The sequence below is a fragment of the Parus major genome, chromosome 5, assembly GCF_001522545.3.
Source record: "Parus major isolate Abel chromosome 5, Parus_major1.1, whole genome shotgun sequence".
Lineage (NCBI taxonomy): Eukaryota > Metazoa > Chordata > Aves > Passeriformes > Paridae > Parus > Parus major.
In genome coordinates, this window is record NC_031774.1 from 28,398,502 (window position 1) to 28,417,484 (window position 18,983).

The 18,983-nt window shown below is 45.4% G+C and overlaps 1 protein-coding gene across 2 annotated transcripts in view; it reads right to left on the minus strand.

The window, feature by feature from the left end:
• Positions 1 to 7,275: 7,275 nt before the first annotated feature.
• GALNT16 (polypeptide N-acetylgalactosaminyltransferase 16) overlaps positions 7,276 to 18,983 on the minus strand; it is a 73,908-nt gene continuing 62,200 nt past the window's right edge. Inside the window, exons 14-16 of one of the 2 annotated variants that reach the window (XM_015631993.3) lie at positions 17,905 to 18,021; positions 10,625 to 10,764; positions 7,276 to 8,244 (exon numbers count right to left, since the gene is read on the minus strand). In XM_015631993.3, the coding sequence (XP_015487479.1) occupies positions 10,627 to 10,764; positions 17,905 to 18,021 (255 nt within the window). In that variant the 3' untranslated portion in view covers positions 7,276 to 8,244; positions 10,625 to 10,626. Of the gene's footprint in view, positions 10,765 to 17,904; positions 18,022 to 18,983 lie in introns of both variants that reach the window. The other variant, XM_015631992.3, reaches the window with a different exon arrangement.

Sequence of the window (18,983 nt, forward strand, 5' to 3'; positions counted from 1 at the left end):
GTTGCTAGATAAAAATGCAAAGTAATTCCTGAAGTAATCTTGGGCTTCAGGCCTTGCTCCAGAGACTGAAAGCCCTTCAACCACTAGGCTAGAATCCTACACCCTTTGTTCAAACCAAGCTTTATTATCACATGAAGTCCAAAGTAGAAGAGCTTTAGCAGGCAGGGCTAAGAACAGCTCCACCTTTAGAAACCCCAGTTTCCCAGAAAGCCTTCTCCTGCTCTGATCACTGCCTTGTACAAGGGTGGGAGTGATTCCTGACAGCCATGTGAGGTACAGCGAGCAGCTCCTGGATTTCCCTAGCCGGACTCTGCTCACGGTGGGAAAGGCACTGCACAAGCCTTGTGGCAGCCCTGGGGGCTTCATAGTTCAGCACCTGCTACAGATGTCTCTGGGCAAAGGGGCTCCAGCTGTGCTGGCAGCTGCTGGTCCTGCCAAAGGCCCTTGGATGCTGCAGGTACCCACCAGTGACCCAGCTGTATCCTGTTCTAACCTGGCTAAGAGAAGCTGCAAAGACAGGTAGAAGCCAACTCTTCTACAACTCTGCTGCTCTGGGCTAAGCTCATCTCTAATTTGGGTTCCTGGCTTACACTGGTGCCAGGCTGGTGTAGTTCACTGGCACCATCTATTTTCAATAAGGTCAAAATGAAACCGGGAGGGGAGAAATGGAAGAGTTTTGAAGATACACAGACCTCCTCCCTCTCAGGACAGAGGATTTGTGCTCTAGAGGCTTTCTCAGACTCTTTAGCATAAGCTGAGTACTTGCAGATATCTGACAAACTCCTGCCATGAAAGTTTAGAGTAAACAGAGGTGATGTGTGACACTAAATGTTGCTAATGAGCATCAGGTGTTTGCAGGGAAAATGGCTCCTCATCTTAGATATGGTAATTATTTTAAAGATCTATTTAGCATTTAGATTGCTCGGGGGGGAAAAGAGCTTGAAAAAGTTGATTGCCTTGAAAAATGCTCCGGTACCAAGTGGGTCTCTTTGAACGTTGCTTTCATCTCCTCAGAAAGAAAGCAGAGGAGACACTTCATCTTGGGGTAATTAGAGGGACTTTGACATCGCTGTCCTTGTAAACAGCGTTATAACGAGCAGTCTCCAGTTAAAGAACCATTTAAGAGAAATAAAATTGAGAGATTGAACACTCTGCACTGAAGCTCTGAGAGGAGCTGGGAAAGTACTAGCCTGAATATTTGCACCCTGTAATTCCACCCCAAGCAGAGGACCCTTTTTGTACTCTTTTTGCCACATCTGTTGCATTTTTCATTCCCCATTTTCATCAACACGCTGCTACATCACCAGCTCTCACATGCTGAGTGATTTAGCCTAAACAAATCTCCTGGAGGTACAGGAGTACACTCCATGACAATCCCAGATCCAGCAGGAGGTAAGAGCAAAGAACCTGATTTCCCTCTGGCAGCTGAGTATCTCCACCCACAGTCAGGCTGCACTGTGCTAGCCTGGTCCAGGGCATGAATTAAAACTGCTCAGCCCAAAAGGACAAAGCAGCCTGCAAACCTAATACACCAAGATGAGCAAACCTGCAAACTCAGAATAGCTCTGCTACAATTTGTCACTTTTCCTCAAAAATCTGAGAAATGACCTGAAGAAAATTACTTCTGCCTCAAATAGATCCTCCACACCTGAGTTGCTGAAACACCCCTGGCATGCCCCCTGCCCTGCAGCAAAGGCAGTCCAGGTGATAAGCCAACATAGTCAAGCCTTCATCTATAGCTGCACTAAGATGTTCTTAATGCAGAAGTATCAGTGTATTAAGCAGTATTGCAGATTTACAACTTGAGCTAGGTAGGGTGTTTCAGAAGGGAACTGATGCTGGACACTGAGGGAGGATCTGCACAGAGCATCCCCTGAACACTGCCAGTACAGAATGTGGACCCTATTCAAGCATTAGCTGTATTTCTCTCCTTCCTAGTAGCCCCTTCAAGATTTGTATTACCAGTTTCCCTGTGTTGCTGCAGAAATAGCAAGCAGGATAAGCACCAAGCTGTCCTCCAGCCCTCAATCTCGCACCTGCCTTTGTCCAGCTCTTTATTGCTGCTTCTACCACAAAGCTGGTGACTGCCAAGCAGCATTCTCCCAGCCACTGACATTTCTTAAAGCCAACAATGTCAAAATTCACCAATAGAAATTTAGACCAAGCAGGAACAATTCAGACCAAGTCTGGTTCCCAAATCTGACAAGCGTATGCACTAATGAATAACATCCACACAACCCTGCAGAAAGAGAAAGAAAAATGCAGCAGTGAGGAGAAAGTCCAACACCAATTTCTGCTAAGAAAAATGTTTCTCTGTTCAGTCTCCTCACCCATAAAATCTATTTCAAGACCAGAAAGGAGGAATGCAGATGTAAGTGAAGGTGATAGCAGAAGACACAAGGACTAAATAGAGCAGAATTTCATCTTTGGGCAGGCAAGGCCGTAGGTGTAGGTGTGCACACCAGCTGCAGTGTGGTCACTGCTGTAGTTAGCACAGCAAGGGGAGCAGGACAGGCAAACTGCTGCAGCACCAGCACGGTGGCCCCAGCAGCTCGTTCAGCCCAGCCTGAGGTCCAGGCAGTGCCAGCTGCAGTGCAAGTGCTGAGCCTGGTGCCTGAGGGAGGGATTCCTTGTTTCATGCTGCACCATGAGCACAGGGAACTCAAACACCAATCAGACAAGGAAAAAAGTCAACAAAGAACTCACAGGAGGAGCTTTATTAGGAAACACCACCAACAAAAATAGTTCCTATTTGCTTTTCCAGGATGGCTGAATTCAGGATCACTTCATGTTGCAGTACTGGGGTAATGTGACTGGTTTGCAGTCTATGAGGATCACAGCTGACAGCAGAACACATTCTTTTTGCTCTGACCCTTGGTAAGATGAGGCAAAACTGAGAATTAACTGTCCCTATTTATGTTCTCACCACTGAACTTCCAGCTGTAGTACTGCTGGTTCCTTATTTTAAAAGGGAAGGAATCACTGGGGTGAGGGGTGGAAAAGATCTAGTTCAGTCCTGGTCAGCCTTGGACTGTCAGATCCTCAATGAGATCCAGAGAAATAAGACTCAAGAAACAATACTCAGAGACAGCAAGGAGAGAGGCAGGTGGCTCCAAGACTGGGCTGGGACATCAGCCTCAGCTCACCCCAGTGCCCCACTTTCTGCAGCAGCCTGAGATGAAGGCACCCTCACACCAGTGCACCCCACTGCCTGTGGCATTACAACCCTTCCGTGGGAGCCAGGTTTGAAAGTCACAGTCTGAGCATGTTCTTCCAAGTCCTGGCTGGCTGGCACAGGCCAAGCTGTCTCCTGAAATGGAAATGGCACAGCTTGCAGAAAGGCTGGGGGTAGCTGGCACTAGAAACGAGAGACAGGTCTTTGTGTTCCTCAGAGCCTGACCCAACAGTCTTGTCCTAGAAACACGCCCAGACATTACAGGAAGACTCCTACTCCTTTCACATCTCTTTCTTCTTCACCCTGTTCCTCTATTACTGATTGGGCTGAAAGGCACTCATCAAGCTTCCTCCCATTTTTCTAGCAATGGAGAAATGGCCACATTTAAGTGTCCTCATACCTATTTCGGAACTTCCCCATCCACTGCTTTTCTGCTTGCCACAGCACTGGGAACAGCACTGCATCTCCTCAGCAAGGGTGAAATGCAAGCCATCACCTTCAAAACATACCAGCACTGACGTGATTTCTGGTTTGCCCTCATTATATATTGGGAGGACTGGGAAACAAGGTGTTTTGGTGGGTAAAGAAATTCACACAGCCTTTGGTGGGCTATAAAATATGTCATCTCTTCAAACAGACTGTTCTCTGTGCTTTTTATGCAGGTGTCCCACTTCTTTGAAACTGCTGTGGGCACCTCCAAAATACAGCTGTACTGCAGGGCCAGTTCTGGTACCCAGCTGCTGAAGGGAAGCCAATAGCAGACAGCAGCAGGTCCAGAGCTCAGAATTAAACAACTGCCAGGAGACCCCAAGGCAGCCCCAAGGGGCAGTGACATGAAATGCCAGGGCAGGAGGTGAAAAGGGACCTCAAGAGCTGGGATGAAGCCTGGGAACACTCACAATTACCCTGACAGGTAACAGCCACCATGCTTACAAGGAGCTCAGGCTGCTTGAGAAGGGCATACTGAGATCCACCCATCAGCTAAGGCTGGGATGGGGAAAGGCAAAGCAGCTTGAACTGTACTCTTGAACACAAAATTTGGAGACAAGAGCCTGAAATTGGGAATTGGGAAAAGAAAGTAGACAGACCTTGAAGTGCAGAGGGATTCAGGGGTGGCCTTTTGGGTCAGTGAACCCATTTTGTTCACTTCATGCTCATGAATTTGTGCCTCCCCCAGGCACTGGCCAGCTCATCACCCAGCACACTGCTGCTGTTACTGCCAAGATCAGCTCTGCTGCAGGCAATGGTAAGCTGGACTAGTTTCCATGGAAATCAAAGAGAGAGAAGCTGGTTTCCACCAAAATCACATTCAAAACACAATTTTGTCCCAAGTGGATTATTTTGTTATCTTTTATCTCGTTCTTGTTTTTTTCCACCATGCAGTACAGATGAAACTGAATTTATTTTAATGACTCTGATTTGTAAAGCACAAGTTTCACCAGTAAGTCAAGCAAAAGTTGCTATTTCCATTCAGATGGGATGTCTTGAAAAAGGCAAGTCTGAACACTTACCAGTGTCATTTTCAGCACAGAAATACTACCTTGCTCTGGTCTGGTTTTAATAACTGGTCAGTCACTGATGAGATTTAAGCAGCATTTCTCAAACAGATGCAGATCAGTCAAAAAACCAAGAAAGTTGTTCACTTCCCTCCAGTCCCTTTGCCCAGTGGCTCCTTTGCAACTCCTTTGCTGCAGCAAAGAAACATTTTTTAACACAGCCCTGGACTGTATCACAGCTGCTTGCAAAACACCTTACAGAAACAAAGCCCTAGAAATGGGGATGGCTGCTATCTTGCACCCCAGCTGGGAGAGTGATGGAAAGGTGATGCCACACATGGGCAGAGAATTCTCCACTGGAGAAGCAGAGCCAGAAAGACAGCATACTGCAAATATCCTGCTAATTTTTGTAGGGCACTGCACTGCTGATGATCTGCTACTATAGCAGCAAAACAAACACACTGAAAACAAATTTTGTTTCAGGTAGATCTAAACATCTAATTTCAGTATTTGCAGTTCTCCAGGGCTTCTCTGCTTCTGTTTAAAGTTCTCACAAGTCATGATGAATCTTAGACCCCCTAAAAGGGAAGGATACAGGAGTTCTTCAGCTCCTGTCTGAACACTCACCAAGCAGGAGAGACCAAAATAAAAGGATGCAGGGAGCATGTTAGGATGCTTGCCCGAGGGAAGAGCAGAGCAGCAGTCAGGTTTCCAGATGCTTCTGAACTTAGGATGTACTTCTAAAATGCTGAAGAGCTCCAGCTAGAGGGCTAGAGATATCCCCTTCCACACACCCTGCAGCCCAATAGCAGAAGGTCTTGAGAATTAATAGACATTCCTATAAGGTCTCTGTGTCAAGCAAATACCTTTTAACAAACTGCAGAAAAAGATGGTCCCTCAGCACCTGTATTTGTTACTGAATGTAGCCTGGAGAATACCTCTGTTTCTAAGAAAATAATCTGCTTTGTGAATTCTCAAATAAAGTATTTGAGTATTTTAAAAACCCAACAAACAAGCAACGAATCAAAACAACAATTGATTTTCCTTTTTAGATAAAGCATCTACTGAATTTGACCCAGCTGTATGACTGCTGTGGACGTGGTGTTTCTAGGTTTTCAGAAGAGAAATTACAGCCCTATAATTTTTCCCACATGATGTTCTACTCCCCTTTGAGGCACCTGTTTCTACTCCAAAGCCTTCTCTACCTTAGGTATGTGTCAGACCACTGCAAGTCTGACCCTATCCTCCTCAGAGGCTAACCCAGCCCTTACCCATTTCTCCTTCCCTCCCAACCCCTCTGGTCTGGCTCTTCAGAAGATCAAAACCAAATCATTTTCCTAGGCAGGACTAAAAAAAGTCTTCCCAGCCATCATACAGCCTGAGAACCTCCTGGTTTCTAGGGCACTTTGGTGGTCATCACTCAGGGTGTGCATGGTAGGGCTCCAGGGACACAGCCCAAAAATGTCCTGCTACAAGAGCAGCACTAGGGGAGAAAGCCCAAACTCTTCTCCTTTTTACTGAGTTCCCACAGCACTCAAACATCAGGCAGCATGGATAGGCAGTGGTTCCCCACACATCAGCTGATTGCAGCATGCCTTCACCCTCCTTCCTTTGACTGATGCTCTGGCACAGCTGCTTTCTGTACAGGCAGACCCAGGTGACCCTAGTTTGAAAAAGCCTCTGCCAGGTGAACTGGAAGGTTGTTAAGCCTTGATTTTAAACTCAAAGTCTCCAAATTGGCATTTCTGGCTAGTGTACTTCCCCACCACCCCTCTTTTTCTTCTTCTATCTCTCTTTTTTGTTCTCCCCCTCTCTTTTTGTTTTAAATAATATGAGGTTAGAAAAGCTTAGCAGCCTCTTTGGGGAGCCACAATATTTGAAGCTCAGTGATGCACTTGCTAGGAGGCATCTGTGGGTGGTGATGCTTCTTTGCCCTTAAGCCAGAAGCAGAAGAAAGGTCTTTGGGAGGCTTATGTAAAAAGTAGGCATGCTGCTAGCTTAAGGAAAATATCAAGGAGGGAGTAACAGGAAGAATTAATTCCCCACAACCCCAGATATTTCTTTCAGCATATAAGTCAGCCCATTAATTGCCAGGAAGGATACTTGTCTCCCCATCCAGCTGGGAAGGAATATTTCAGCCTATTTTCAGTCCTTTTGAACTGGTACACCACTGTATCCCAGAGGCATCTCTGCCCACTCCAGCAGCATCCCTCCTGAGGCAACCCAGGAACCCATGCAAAGAACTGGAGTATGTATTTCCAGGGAACAAACCCAGTGAGAGACAGAGGAGGGGACCAGACAAGAAAGGATGTTCTTTCCCAGTAGAGGAAGCAAAGGGGAATAAGAACAGGCTGAAACGCTTATTTCAAAATGGATTTTATTCCAGGCATGAAACAGATTCTGGCACATGCTTTTTTTTTTTTTTTTTTGGAAGAAGAAGGAGAACTAATCTGGGTTCCACATAAATTACATCTGGCAAAGTGCAACTTACAAATGAATGGGAAAAATAAACCTTTTGAAACTGATTTCTGTACAACAGTAGATTCAGCTCCTCTTAAATAACCCCCATTGGTTCACAGCACAGGAAATTACATTGGATGCTCTGACAGTAACAGCTCTCTTTAAAGGTATTACCAATGCAAATGCTCTGTCTTGACAGTCTAGGGGGCTGTTTAAAGTAAACAGGAAAACAAGGGTGAGCAGCTGCTTGTTCTGACTGAAAAATAGTCTGTTTGCTTTTAGAAATCCTAACAGACACCTCTTATAAAACATGGCACTGCGTGGACCTTGGGGGAGAAAGTAGAGATAACACTGTTCTTCCTTCCCTTCAGTGCAAGGGAAGTGTAGAGTATGCTAATAATGAGTTTGAACAAGACTTTGTTTATTCCAAGAAGTTCAGTTTGCCCACACTTGACAGCAGTTTTTTGTAATGTACCTCCTTTTCAGGTAGTCCTAAAATACATTGGAAACCAGCAGCTTCCAAAAGATGATGTGTGGGGAGGTCTATGTTGAGCTAAAGCAATGCTTTAGCTGACAGAAGAGTGAACTGTTGGGAGGTAACCTCAGGTGAACATGTCCAAAAGCAGGTAGAATTAAAAAATGAAACTCCAAATTCCACAAGCAATTTGAGTTATTGACACCTAGCATGTGTCCACCTTTGCCCTTTCCTTCCCCAGACCAGGGCACCTGAAGGAGGAGGGTGTCCTATCTTCAGCAGCCCCAGCTTACAGCCCAAGAAGGATGCCAGGTCACAGTCTGCCAGGACAGCACTAGGGAGGGAGGCACAAATCAACACAGCTAGTCCAGGTCTGCCTGCTCCAGGAGCAGTCAGCAACCTCCAGCATGGGAGCCAAACACACAGTCAAGGGCAGCAGTCACCATGCTGACAAGAGCCCTTTGAATGAGGGCTGGCCCAGGGCTTGGAGACTGTAAATAAGCAGAGCTTCTGTGGTCTGCAGCAGTCAGGAGCATTGTTTGTAGAGGAGCTGGGTCCTGGTCCCAGAGTGGTTATGAAGAAGGAACTGCAAGAAAGCTGCACACACACAGTGGGAGCAGGGAGGAAGGAGGCAGTACCTGGTAGAGGAGTGAACATGCTGTTAGCTGCAACACACAAGCTGCTGGAGAGTGAAATGGGGGGAGGTCAGATGGTCCACTTAGGCTGTGTTTTGATGGAAATATGTTCAAACATAAACCCTTTCACACTTCATTGTATATGGAGCTTACAAACAGCACCTGCTCAGTGGCTCTTCATCTGTCTTTGCATCAATATTTTTCAACCCAGGTAGGTAAGAATTTGACTGTTTATGTCTCCTACTGCATAATAATACTATTCTGAAAAGACCATCTCTTGTATATTCTTGTTTAAAAATGCAGTAGCTGATAGGATGGCATCTCTCCCCTCAATGGGTCAGTCTGCCCTGCTCTCATTCCATTCCTAGGCTATTTCCCTTCTTTCTCTGCCCTCTCCTGACCCCAGTGGTTCTGGTCCAAAGCATCTCTATACAAGGAAAGAGAAATCACTGCAGAGCCAGTGCCCTCATTTCCACACAGAAGAGCAGCTGCACCATTCTGTAAGGATCAAAAGGAACTCCCTTGTGAGTTTTCACAGTGCAGGCAGGTCATTCTTCTAGCTAATCAGTGCTGAGATGGGGATCTGGTGTCAAACTGAAGCAGGGACAATATAAGAGCTCCTGCCACATGATGGATTTAAGTTTTTTAAACCAAGAACAAAAAAACATTGTCCAGTTTTCACACTAAGCACATGCAGTGTATGAAGAACATTATCTGTTCTTTTGTCAGTTGCTTGGGTTAATATCAAGCTAAGAGAAAGAATTAAAAAGAGATACAAACATGATCAGAAGCAAACAGCTGTTCAGAATCCAAATGAACAGCCTGTTTCTTCTGTACCAGATCAGAAAGGATCCAGGGAAGCAATTGCCTAATGAAGATGGTCCCACCATCAGATTCCCCTGTCAGGTTCTTGGAAAGAAGAGCTGGTTTACAAAATCTAACAGATCTAGTTGGGAGAAGCTAAGGTTGTGGGGACTTTATTAGAATAGGTAAGCATCTCTTGTCAGGTTTGGAAACCCACACATGGCTAGAGCTGACTGGTAACTGGGAGCAGGATTGGGATCCTAGCTAGAGATCACCAGTGTCTTTGGTATTTCCAGAACATGAAGGAGAGGTGTCTCAGGGCAGGCCTGCACTGTGGCAGCATTTCTGCAGGGGCAGTTTCAGCTTCATCAGCTAAGCTCTCCCCAAGGCGTTCACAGGGAAGAGAGAGGGATGTTGAAAGTAGAGCAACCCCAGCCTTTTTGTCTCATCTTTCTCAAAGAGAGAAGGAAAAGCAACTAGACAGAGGGAGTGGGTGGTTTTTCATGCCAGGCTTTGTTCACAGGGGCTATGCAGAGCTGGAGAGACAAGCATGAGAACTGTGGCCCTGCCCAGCCGGCAGCAAGAAGTCTTCTATGAGCTAGGGGCTGTACCCTTCTGTCTCTCACAGTGGGGATCTGGGTGGCTCCTGCCACCAGCCTGAGCCTTGTGCAGCAGCTCTGCCTGTGTGTGCTGCCCATGCAGCTCTGTGCACCACCTTTGGTGTGGGCAGCAGTGGCTGGTAGCACCAGGAACAGCAGCCAGAGGACAGTCCCAGCTTTAACATCCCCAAGTGTTGGCACCTGTCTCTGACTGGCTCCACCAGAACATGGTACCCTGAACCTGCAGGCTTGGGCCACTCCTGGAGGCAGGGCTGGCCTTCCACGCAAAAAAAGCTGGAAGGAAGACCAACAGGGTAAAGTCCCTGAAACAATCCCTGGTTAGGCTGGTAAAATAGATTGTCCCTTTTCAATCTCTTTTGTCAGCACTGCCCAACCTTAGCACATTTGACTGTAAGGCAGTTACTGTGGGCAGAGGAAGGAATAAGCCCACCAAAAAGAGGTGACAAACCTGTCCCCAGGATCTGTTAGCTCTTTCCCAGCCTCTCCACTAATCATGATGGCTCTTCTGGCCAGTCCTCACTGAGAAACATATGCATAAATGATGCACAATGTCAGTGCAAAAAGCCAGGGAAGCCAAAGAGCTACCAATGTTTGTACAAGCACAGCCTAAGCTGATGGACTGAAGGCTGTGGACTCTGGATGCAGAGAAAGGAAAGGATGGGGAGAGCTGCAAGTATTGGGCTGGGTCCTCCTCCATCTCTAGGTGCAGCTGTGCACAGGCTACAAAGGAGAACTTAAGACACTAAATGGGAAGATTTTGACAACTGTCCTGATCTCTCTCATCCTCAGCTTCTTCTCTGAAAAGCTCAAAAACATCAAGTGCTCAGCTGAAATGGTGGCTTACTAATGGGCACAATGAAAACATTTATGGTCAGACATACAGAACCATTCCTCCCTTCCTGATCCCCCTCTGTTCCCAAAGTCTCATGCACAAAGAAACAAGGAGATCTCTGTGCTACCATCATGTTGCTTGTAGCAGCTCCCACTGTTGGCCAGGTACACCTGCTTGACAGGGGTTGGTCACCACTCTTCCAGTCTGGTTTTCCAGGCAGAGACCGCTGACAAAGTGTTGAATGAAACTGCCTTTCATCTTCCATTTCTGTGAGAAGACACAGAAAAAACATGTTACTTCCATTCCTCTACAGAACTGTGACTTCAAGTTGAGGGTAATCTCAAGTAAATTCCAACAAGTGGGGAAAACGAAAATCTGGGTATGGGCAGCATCACTGGGTTCCTGTACTTATGATACCTGCAGTTAGGTAGGGTTAGTGTTTAGCTGAGTTACAGAGCTGGGTACTCAGAAGCATCTAGAAGGAAAACAGAAAGCAGTGGTGGTCACAGCACCAAGCCTTGGCTGAATTCAAGAGGCAGCTGGATGATGCCCTCAGGCACACAATGTGACTTTTGGGGTGTCATGTGAAGGGCCAGGAACTGGACTCAGTGATCCAGATGGGTCTCTTCCAACCCAGCATATTCTGTGATTGTGTCATTCTATCAACACAAAAATCAGCAAGTAATGCCATTTTAAAAGTATATTATAGTATATACATAGTATATAGTATATACAGTTTCTGGGCCATTCTCTGTCCTGGGCACCCAGATTCCTGACAAAACTCAAAACTCTCCTATGGTTGCTTTCCAATCCATAGAGAGCAAAGCACTGAAATGTCTCCCAGCCTGTCCACAGAAAGCAAAAATCACACTTCCTACTGTTTTACTGGATCTCACTCTTATCCATTGTTTCCCCATCTCTTCTTTCATCAAATTCAAAAGGTCCCATATACAACCCTTTCCTGAAGGTCCACTTTGGCTGTGCTGCTTGCCAGGAAACAAAAATACATCCTAACCTTGAATTTTAAATTCAGCTGGGAAAGGGCTGTACCTTCCATCCCTTCTTGAAAATAAATCAAAACAAAGCTGGGAGCACTGTGGCTGATAATGAAGAAAAAGAAGTAGAAACGAGTCTGTGGATTTGGGATGTGCCAGATGACGCAGTGTCATTCATCTCCAGTGGGGCACAGCTGAGCTCAACAGGCTGAGAAGATTGAGGGGTCCAGGCTCCAGGGATTTTTCCCCTCATTCCTTTCAGTCACACAGATGACCCAGTTAGAATTGTGGTCTGGGTGTTCAGTCAGGAAAGAGCTTAGGCATATTATGAGGATATTTTGGCTAACCCATGTTACTAATGAAGAAAAAGAAACAGTTTGACAACACTGATGGACCTCAAGAGTATTGCAAAAATAATATGCAAAGAGAATTAAAAAATTTCCTGCAATATCTGGACAATCTCAAAACCTACAAACATTTTAATTTTTGGGTAGCATAGCAAAAGGACTGCCACATGCTGTGTGGTTTAAGATATTCAGTTATGTTCACATATGGCTGGAAGCTGTTAGGTGTCTTGGAGGGCAGGGCAGTTGCAAAGCCCAGAGTAATCTGTTGCTCCTGTATTACTTATTTCTTTAAGACTAAATACCAGAGGCAGCATCAATTTGCAGTATTGCTAGCCCTGTTTGACAAGACAACATCAAAGGAGAGCTGTTTATGCGGCAGGAAGAAGCTGATTTTAGTGGAGAAGGGGGCAGAGGAATGCAGTGATGATGGACAGGAAGATACAACGCAGTCTTTGCACTACAATGCCCTCACCAGCTGCTGCAACCCACTGCCTACACAGGTCCCAGAGCCATCTGGCTCCCATCTGGCAGCAGCCTCCTCCCTACAAAGAGCAGAGGAAGAGTTAATATCAAAAAGCAGCAGCTGTGATGGTGGAACGCAAAGGAGGGGGTCTTCTCCCCTGGCAAGCCGTGCTCTGTGCCTAGCTCTGCACGACAGCCTCCCCACCAGTGTTCCCAGCGACACAGACTCCCCAGTGAAGAGCCCTCTGACCTTCTCCAAAGCACACCTACCCTCCAAAGCCCTCCACTCTCCCACCCCACTCTCTGTATTTGTGAATTCTCAGTCTCCACGTTCCCCTGTGCATGTGCCAGAGGAAGCCTGCCAGCTCTGTCTCCCACACACCCCACAGCTCACCAAAAGACCCTGCTGTTATGAGATGTGAGGTGGGGGACAAGGACAATTACCAAGAGACACTGGTTTTCTTCTTCCCCCTCGCTGTTCAGAAGAAAACTAGCACCACTGGAGGCTTGCTCATGTTATTCCTTCAGATGAGAGCCCTGCTACTGTGGCACCTGTCCACGCTGAGCAGGTACCCAGCGCGATGTCTGTAGGGAGAGTCTGCAGCAACAGGCTCAGCAGGACACCAACAAACACTCCCCAGAGCACATCTACTGCTGCTGACAAAATCATTCAGCTCCTCAGTGAGTCACACCACTGGACAGCCCAGCATGTCAAGTCACCCCAGATCCCTTTGTTGGAAATGAAGTGGGGCAAGGATGGGGAAGGGGGAGGAGGAGAGAAGGTGAGAGTTGAAGGTGAGGCTCACCTGGGCAGCAGGGGGGTGCCAGGTATATAGCTGTTATAAAGCATACTAACAGTACAAGCCAAAGTAGGGCTCCTCATCTCAAATGCATGGGGTATTTTCAGAATGATGAGTTTTACCTGTTCTGATCAGAAACCATGTTTTTCTGCCCTTCATGAGCTACCAGAGCAACTCCCCTGACTTCACCTGAACCTTTCACAAGGCCTGACTGCAGACCACAGGATTACCAAAGACAGCCCAGCATCCTGCCTCGCAGGGACACATCATTATCTCAGACTTTTCAGGAGGGTGGGTGGTAGGAATGGATGGCAACAGGAGATAGGATGCTCATCTCCCACTGCCAGCCACCTCAGAAACGAGCAATTTAGTCTAAACTAGTTAGATGTTAATTTAGATACTAAATTAGTTGTGCCTGGTGACATATTTATGGAGGGGTTCAAGCTACAAGACACTTCTGGGAGGGCCCAGCTTTCTCCACAGAGCACAGGGGAAGCCTGGACTAAGTTTTAAATGATAGCAATAATGACCATCTTTAGCAAAAAATGAAAGAGCAGACACCTCCTGCATACACATTACAGGGAGTCCTCTCTTCTACACCCAGACATTATGACTGGCCTGTACTTGGAAGGAAACATTTTAGAAGATACAGGCATTGCACAGTCTGAGAAATTTTGGCTTTAAAATTCTCTTTGGTCTCCTTTTCTTGTGTAGATGGAGATGATACAGTTTACTGGTCAGAAAAGGTTTGGAGTGAAGATGGAGGAAGAAAAAAAATAATTTCTTTTTTTTTTTTTAATATGTATCTTGATCCTCCTCCCCAGCATCAACCCAAAATTTCCCCCATTTTTCTGTGAATCTCTCTCTCTCCCTCTTTTTTATCTATCACTTCAAAGTAGTTTTAGTGGTTGGATAGAAGCATTCCACATGCAATAACTAAGAGAAAAGTCAGAAATAGCCAGTCTTCTTCTATCCAATATACACAGGAGCTGAAATTGTTTACACTAGTCTAGTATTTCAAAGTAATCAAAAGTTCTCTTTTAACCCACAGTAATCCAGGCAGTTTCTCTCAAAATCCTAACTGTGAAACAATGGATTTGGCCAGGGATTTTTTCATGAGGACTGAGATGCCAAACAGAAATGTATGGAGCACTGATAACTGGAGTAGGCAAGGATGTTGTAAATTGTAATTGAGTGTATGTGCAGGGCCATGGGCAGCCTGAATCTGGTCTTGAACACTAAATTTTAAATATATGAGCAGAGACAGAAGATGGAAAAGCTCACACCAGCATCTAGCAAGTACTGGATGCACTTTGAGCATTTAAATTTGTAAAATTAAATCACATTCAACTAAGAGAAACTCTTGTCTCCTGAAAACTACTTTCAACTTATGGCACATTGCCAGTATTGTTCTACCTACTTATCAGCATCAGGAAGATGCTGAGCCAGGTGCTTTCAAAACAGACAGGCTTTCACTCCTTTTCAGATATTCAATATAAAGTTGCATTCATCTTCAAGTGGGAAAAAATTCCCAATGGCATACAAGGGACACAGGATTTCAAATAGTGTTTGTCTCACAAGAAAACTGTGTCCTCATTTTCAGGCTGAGGTCACATTCCTTCAGAACATTTTAATGAAATATAGCGGTTTAATAGGATTTCTCAGCATTTCTTGTTCTGTTGGGAAATACTGTGCCAATGTTTCTCATTTTCATTCTCTTGTTTTAGTGTCTGACTCTCACTTTGCCTTCTATTTGTCCTCACTATAATACAAATTAAAACACCACTCCTACTGTCAGTCAGAGCCAAAAAACAAAGCTGAAGGCAATAATTTATTGTGCATTCAACTAAAAATGCTATTCTCCAAATAACATTATGGATAACATCCATCTGGTTTGAAATCTAGTTCTGATTATGCAGAATAGCTTTTGGCTGGTCTTCTGCTAGCAGTGCCAGCTGTTGCTGTTGAATGATCAACAGGATCATGTTGCCAAATAGATTTCATTTCTGGTTTCTTTCAACCCAAGGGAGTCTGACAGCACCAAAATTCATCTGAAGTGTGACTATTGTCTCATATCCTCCTGCCTGCAAAATTCTAGATTTATTTTGAGGTAATATTCTAGACACGAATAATGATACTCTAAAGCCTCTTGCTAGAGTATTACCTATATGTTAGATGGGCTCTTTCTAGCACTCAAAATTTACAAAAAAATTATCTGTCCTTGGGACATGCTTAATGCAGAACAGCTGTGTAGCATGGGCACAGCTTCAGTATGTTTGAAAGCAGAAACGAGCTTTAGGAGCTGTCTGGTGCTGTCATCATGATCTAACCAATCTACTCCCAGGACACTAGAAACCAAAGCTATCACATGTACCAGCTTTTGTCAGAAATGTTGCTTTTTCATGACTCAGACACAGACATGAAACCTACATCCAGAAAACCCAAACATCTTTTCCCACAGATCTCTGATGACAGTGACAGGAAGGATGTTCAAAGCTGGACTTTCATTACGCTGCTGTCTCCTTTTAGGATATTGTACGTGTGATGTGTGTGATGCATGCTGCCCACGCTCACCCTCCTCCACTCAGACCACATCACATACTCAGGGCTCTTGCCTGTCATTTCCAGCTCTGCAAAGTAGCTCTGCTCCCCTCCCTCCAGCCTCCACTCAGCTCCTCTGAGCTTCTGAGAAGCCCACTTGAACTGAGAAGTGGAGACACTCATGCACGGTTTGGAAGCACTGCTCTCCCCCAGCACTTGCACTTTGGGCTGTGAGTATCCATGGGGAGACAGGCAAGCTGTAGGGAAAATGCGGGAATTTGTTCCCTCCAGCTTTGCTCTTTCTTGGAAATCAACCTCTCAAACATCAGGAGGAGAGAGAATGGAAGGGTTTACAAGATGACTGACTTCTAGCTAATTAAAATCTAATGTCAGTGTTAACAACAATTACTGTTGTGTTTATGGAAGGAAAGAACCATAACAACATTCCCTAGGAACACAACAAACTTGAGCACTCCAAGTAGAATTTGTTTTGTAAGCAGAAATCTGAAATGGGAGTTTGGGACTACAAAAAAAGACCCCAACATTTAAGCGCATTTCGACCCAAATTACATTAAAAATTCAAATGCATTTCTCCCACTTCGCCCCACCTTATCCCTTCAGCTGCAAGGCAGCTTGGGACAGCAGCTGCAATTCAAATCAGTCTCTAGTTATTTGAAATGCTTATGCTCTTGCTTAGAATCAGTTGGTTAAATCATCTGCTAGGTCAAGTCCTTGATATAAGTGCAGTTTGCTCACATAAGGTAATGGAAAACAACAGCTCACACCCTTAAGTGTGTGTATGTCTTTATAATGACCCTGTATATAATCAACACATCAGGACTCAATAAATCCTATTCCAGCAGCAGAAAAAGCCTGCTTGTATTACTGTGGATTAATCTCTCTTCTGGCTTCTAATACAGCTTGGACTCCACCCTCCTTGAGGGACCCTTGTCCTTCCGTGACAGAGGAAGCAGGGAAAGACAGCTGATTTTGGCAGCTGCTAAAGTCCTCTCTGCTGCCAGGGAGGAAAACACTTCGAGGCACATAAGGAGAAGTTAAGTGACCTAATTACACAGTAATGGGATGAGTGATTGCCAACAAGAAAAAGGAGCAGGAAAGCACAGCCCATCTGGGATACCCTTGCAGACTAATCCAAACTCGGAGTTTTCCCAGTGTATTCATGGTGACAACTCTTCAAGGCATTTCTGCATTAAGCAAGCCTCCAGAGAAAAGTCTACACAGGTTTTCAATAAATGGGCAGGACTGGATTTGAGTGCTTTCTTTCAGGAAGAACTAATTTTAAGAACTCATATAGCATTAGAAAGCACTGACAAAAGAAGATGCTGCTGAGAATTGGTCAAACCTGAGCTGTCTTCTACCTTTGGGCTACCAAAACAACAAACACGTCAGAAAGCACAGAGTTAGCACAGCCTTAGATGACAGAAAATTTGTTCTCTCTTGGTGTAGAGGGAAGCACAGGAACTAGGAATGAAACAAGTTCAGTCTGCTGTCTGCCAGTGTTGCGTTGCTCCCTTTTGTGCTTTGCCCAGTTCTGATAAAAAGGCACATCACATCTCTGTTGAGGGCACCTCAGCCATAGCAGAGGCCATCCCTTACCTCATGTTGTAAGGCAAAATGACTGATTTGTCCTGACAGATCAGGGATGCACATCTTGGAAACAGCATAAGTCAGAGAGCTGCATTTTGTTGGGAACATTGCTGCTGTGTATTTTTCCTCTAGGGAGCAGTTCAGGTGGAACATACGGTGCTTTGTCAGTCAGTATTTCGTAACTGAGTAGCATGCACTCGGTTTTAAAGGTCTGCTCACATGTCCAGAGACAGCACAAAGAACACAGCTCTCTCACTTCAAATTAAATAAACAAATGATAGCACACACCACCCTTCCCTTAGGTATGTCAAAGCAGTTGCCTCACCGACCTCTCTTTGGTGCTGTGTTTCACCCATGCACCAATCTGGCTGCACATAAGCTTCTCCAAGAAGCAAAGTTGGGGTGCTGCTGAGCTGGAGCCAACCATGCTGCCAAGGGCCCAGACAGAGCAGACACCCCCAGACTGCACTTCCTGCTTGGTCACACACTCTCATACATCCAAGCTTATGGAACACACCAGAGAAGGAGATGCAGAACATGGAAAGGATTTTAATGTGCTTTGATAGCACTGGGTTTGCCCCTGCTGGCTGCACTGATGTAGGAACACTGGTATGTGTCAATGAAGGCATTAGAAAGAGGTGCACAATTACCTACCTGTCTGCCGTCTTTTTGATTGCAAGCTTCCAGTGTGATTTGAGAACCAGTAGAGAAGGAGGTAATGGAAAGACACTTGTCCTGCTGTCTAATTAAAGGGTCACTGAATATCCACTCCTTTGGAATAAGAAAAAGAAAGGTTCCATTAGGATCCCAACAGTGATCAGATGAGAGAGAGCTTTCTCTAGCAGATATTTTAAAAAACCCTCTATTTTTTGTTCCCTTCCTATGAAAGGCTCCCTGGGAAGACTACCACAGCAGTTGTCACCTGATCAGAAGTTTATGCTCAGCCTTGGTGCACCATGACCATTTCAAAGCCTGCAGCTGGCTCCCCTCACTGTCTGAGGTGTCTGATTAACCCTGGATCCCACACAACTCTCTGCTCTGCCACTTTACAGATTCAGGCCTACAAAGCAAGGAGGATCCCGAGCCCTGACATACATGATGTGCCACTGCTTCTGCATATTTCACACAGCAGACATGTTCTGTAACAGGTATCTGGGACCTACAGATTGTCAAGCAAAGCAAAACACATGCAAGCATATCCATATATCACCAGCATACATAAAGGACAAGAGGATTCCTTTTTTCCTTCCTCTGACTAGATGGATAGCTGATCCAATCCACTGTTACTACTAGACTTTCCCCAAGGAAGAAATACAAAATGTGCTAAGTTTCAGAGATTTCAAATGGTAATGACACAGAGCAATGAGTCAGGTTAAATGGCACACTGAATGCTGCTGCAAACTAGTTTCCAACAGTTAACAGATGTGGGTATGTATTTCCTGGCATAAAATACCCTACTGTGACCCTTAACTTTCTCAAGCTGCTTCCCTGCTGCTTTCAGTCACCAACAGAGAGTCTGAGTGCAGATCTTCAGCTTGTATATGCCACCACAGCTCCACTGCAGTTAGGAGAACTGCACCACATTACTGCCACTGGGGTCAACTATTTAAATTCTGTGCTTTATACTGAAACACATCTGCAGTACAGCACAAGTCAAGTCATCTGCAGATCAAGGAATTGTTTCTGATCCCAAAAAATCTCTTACCCACATGCCAGGGTACTAGCCAAGCACA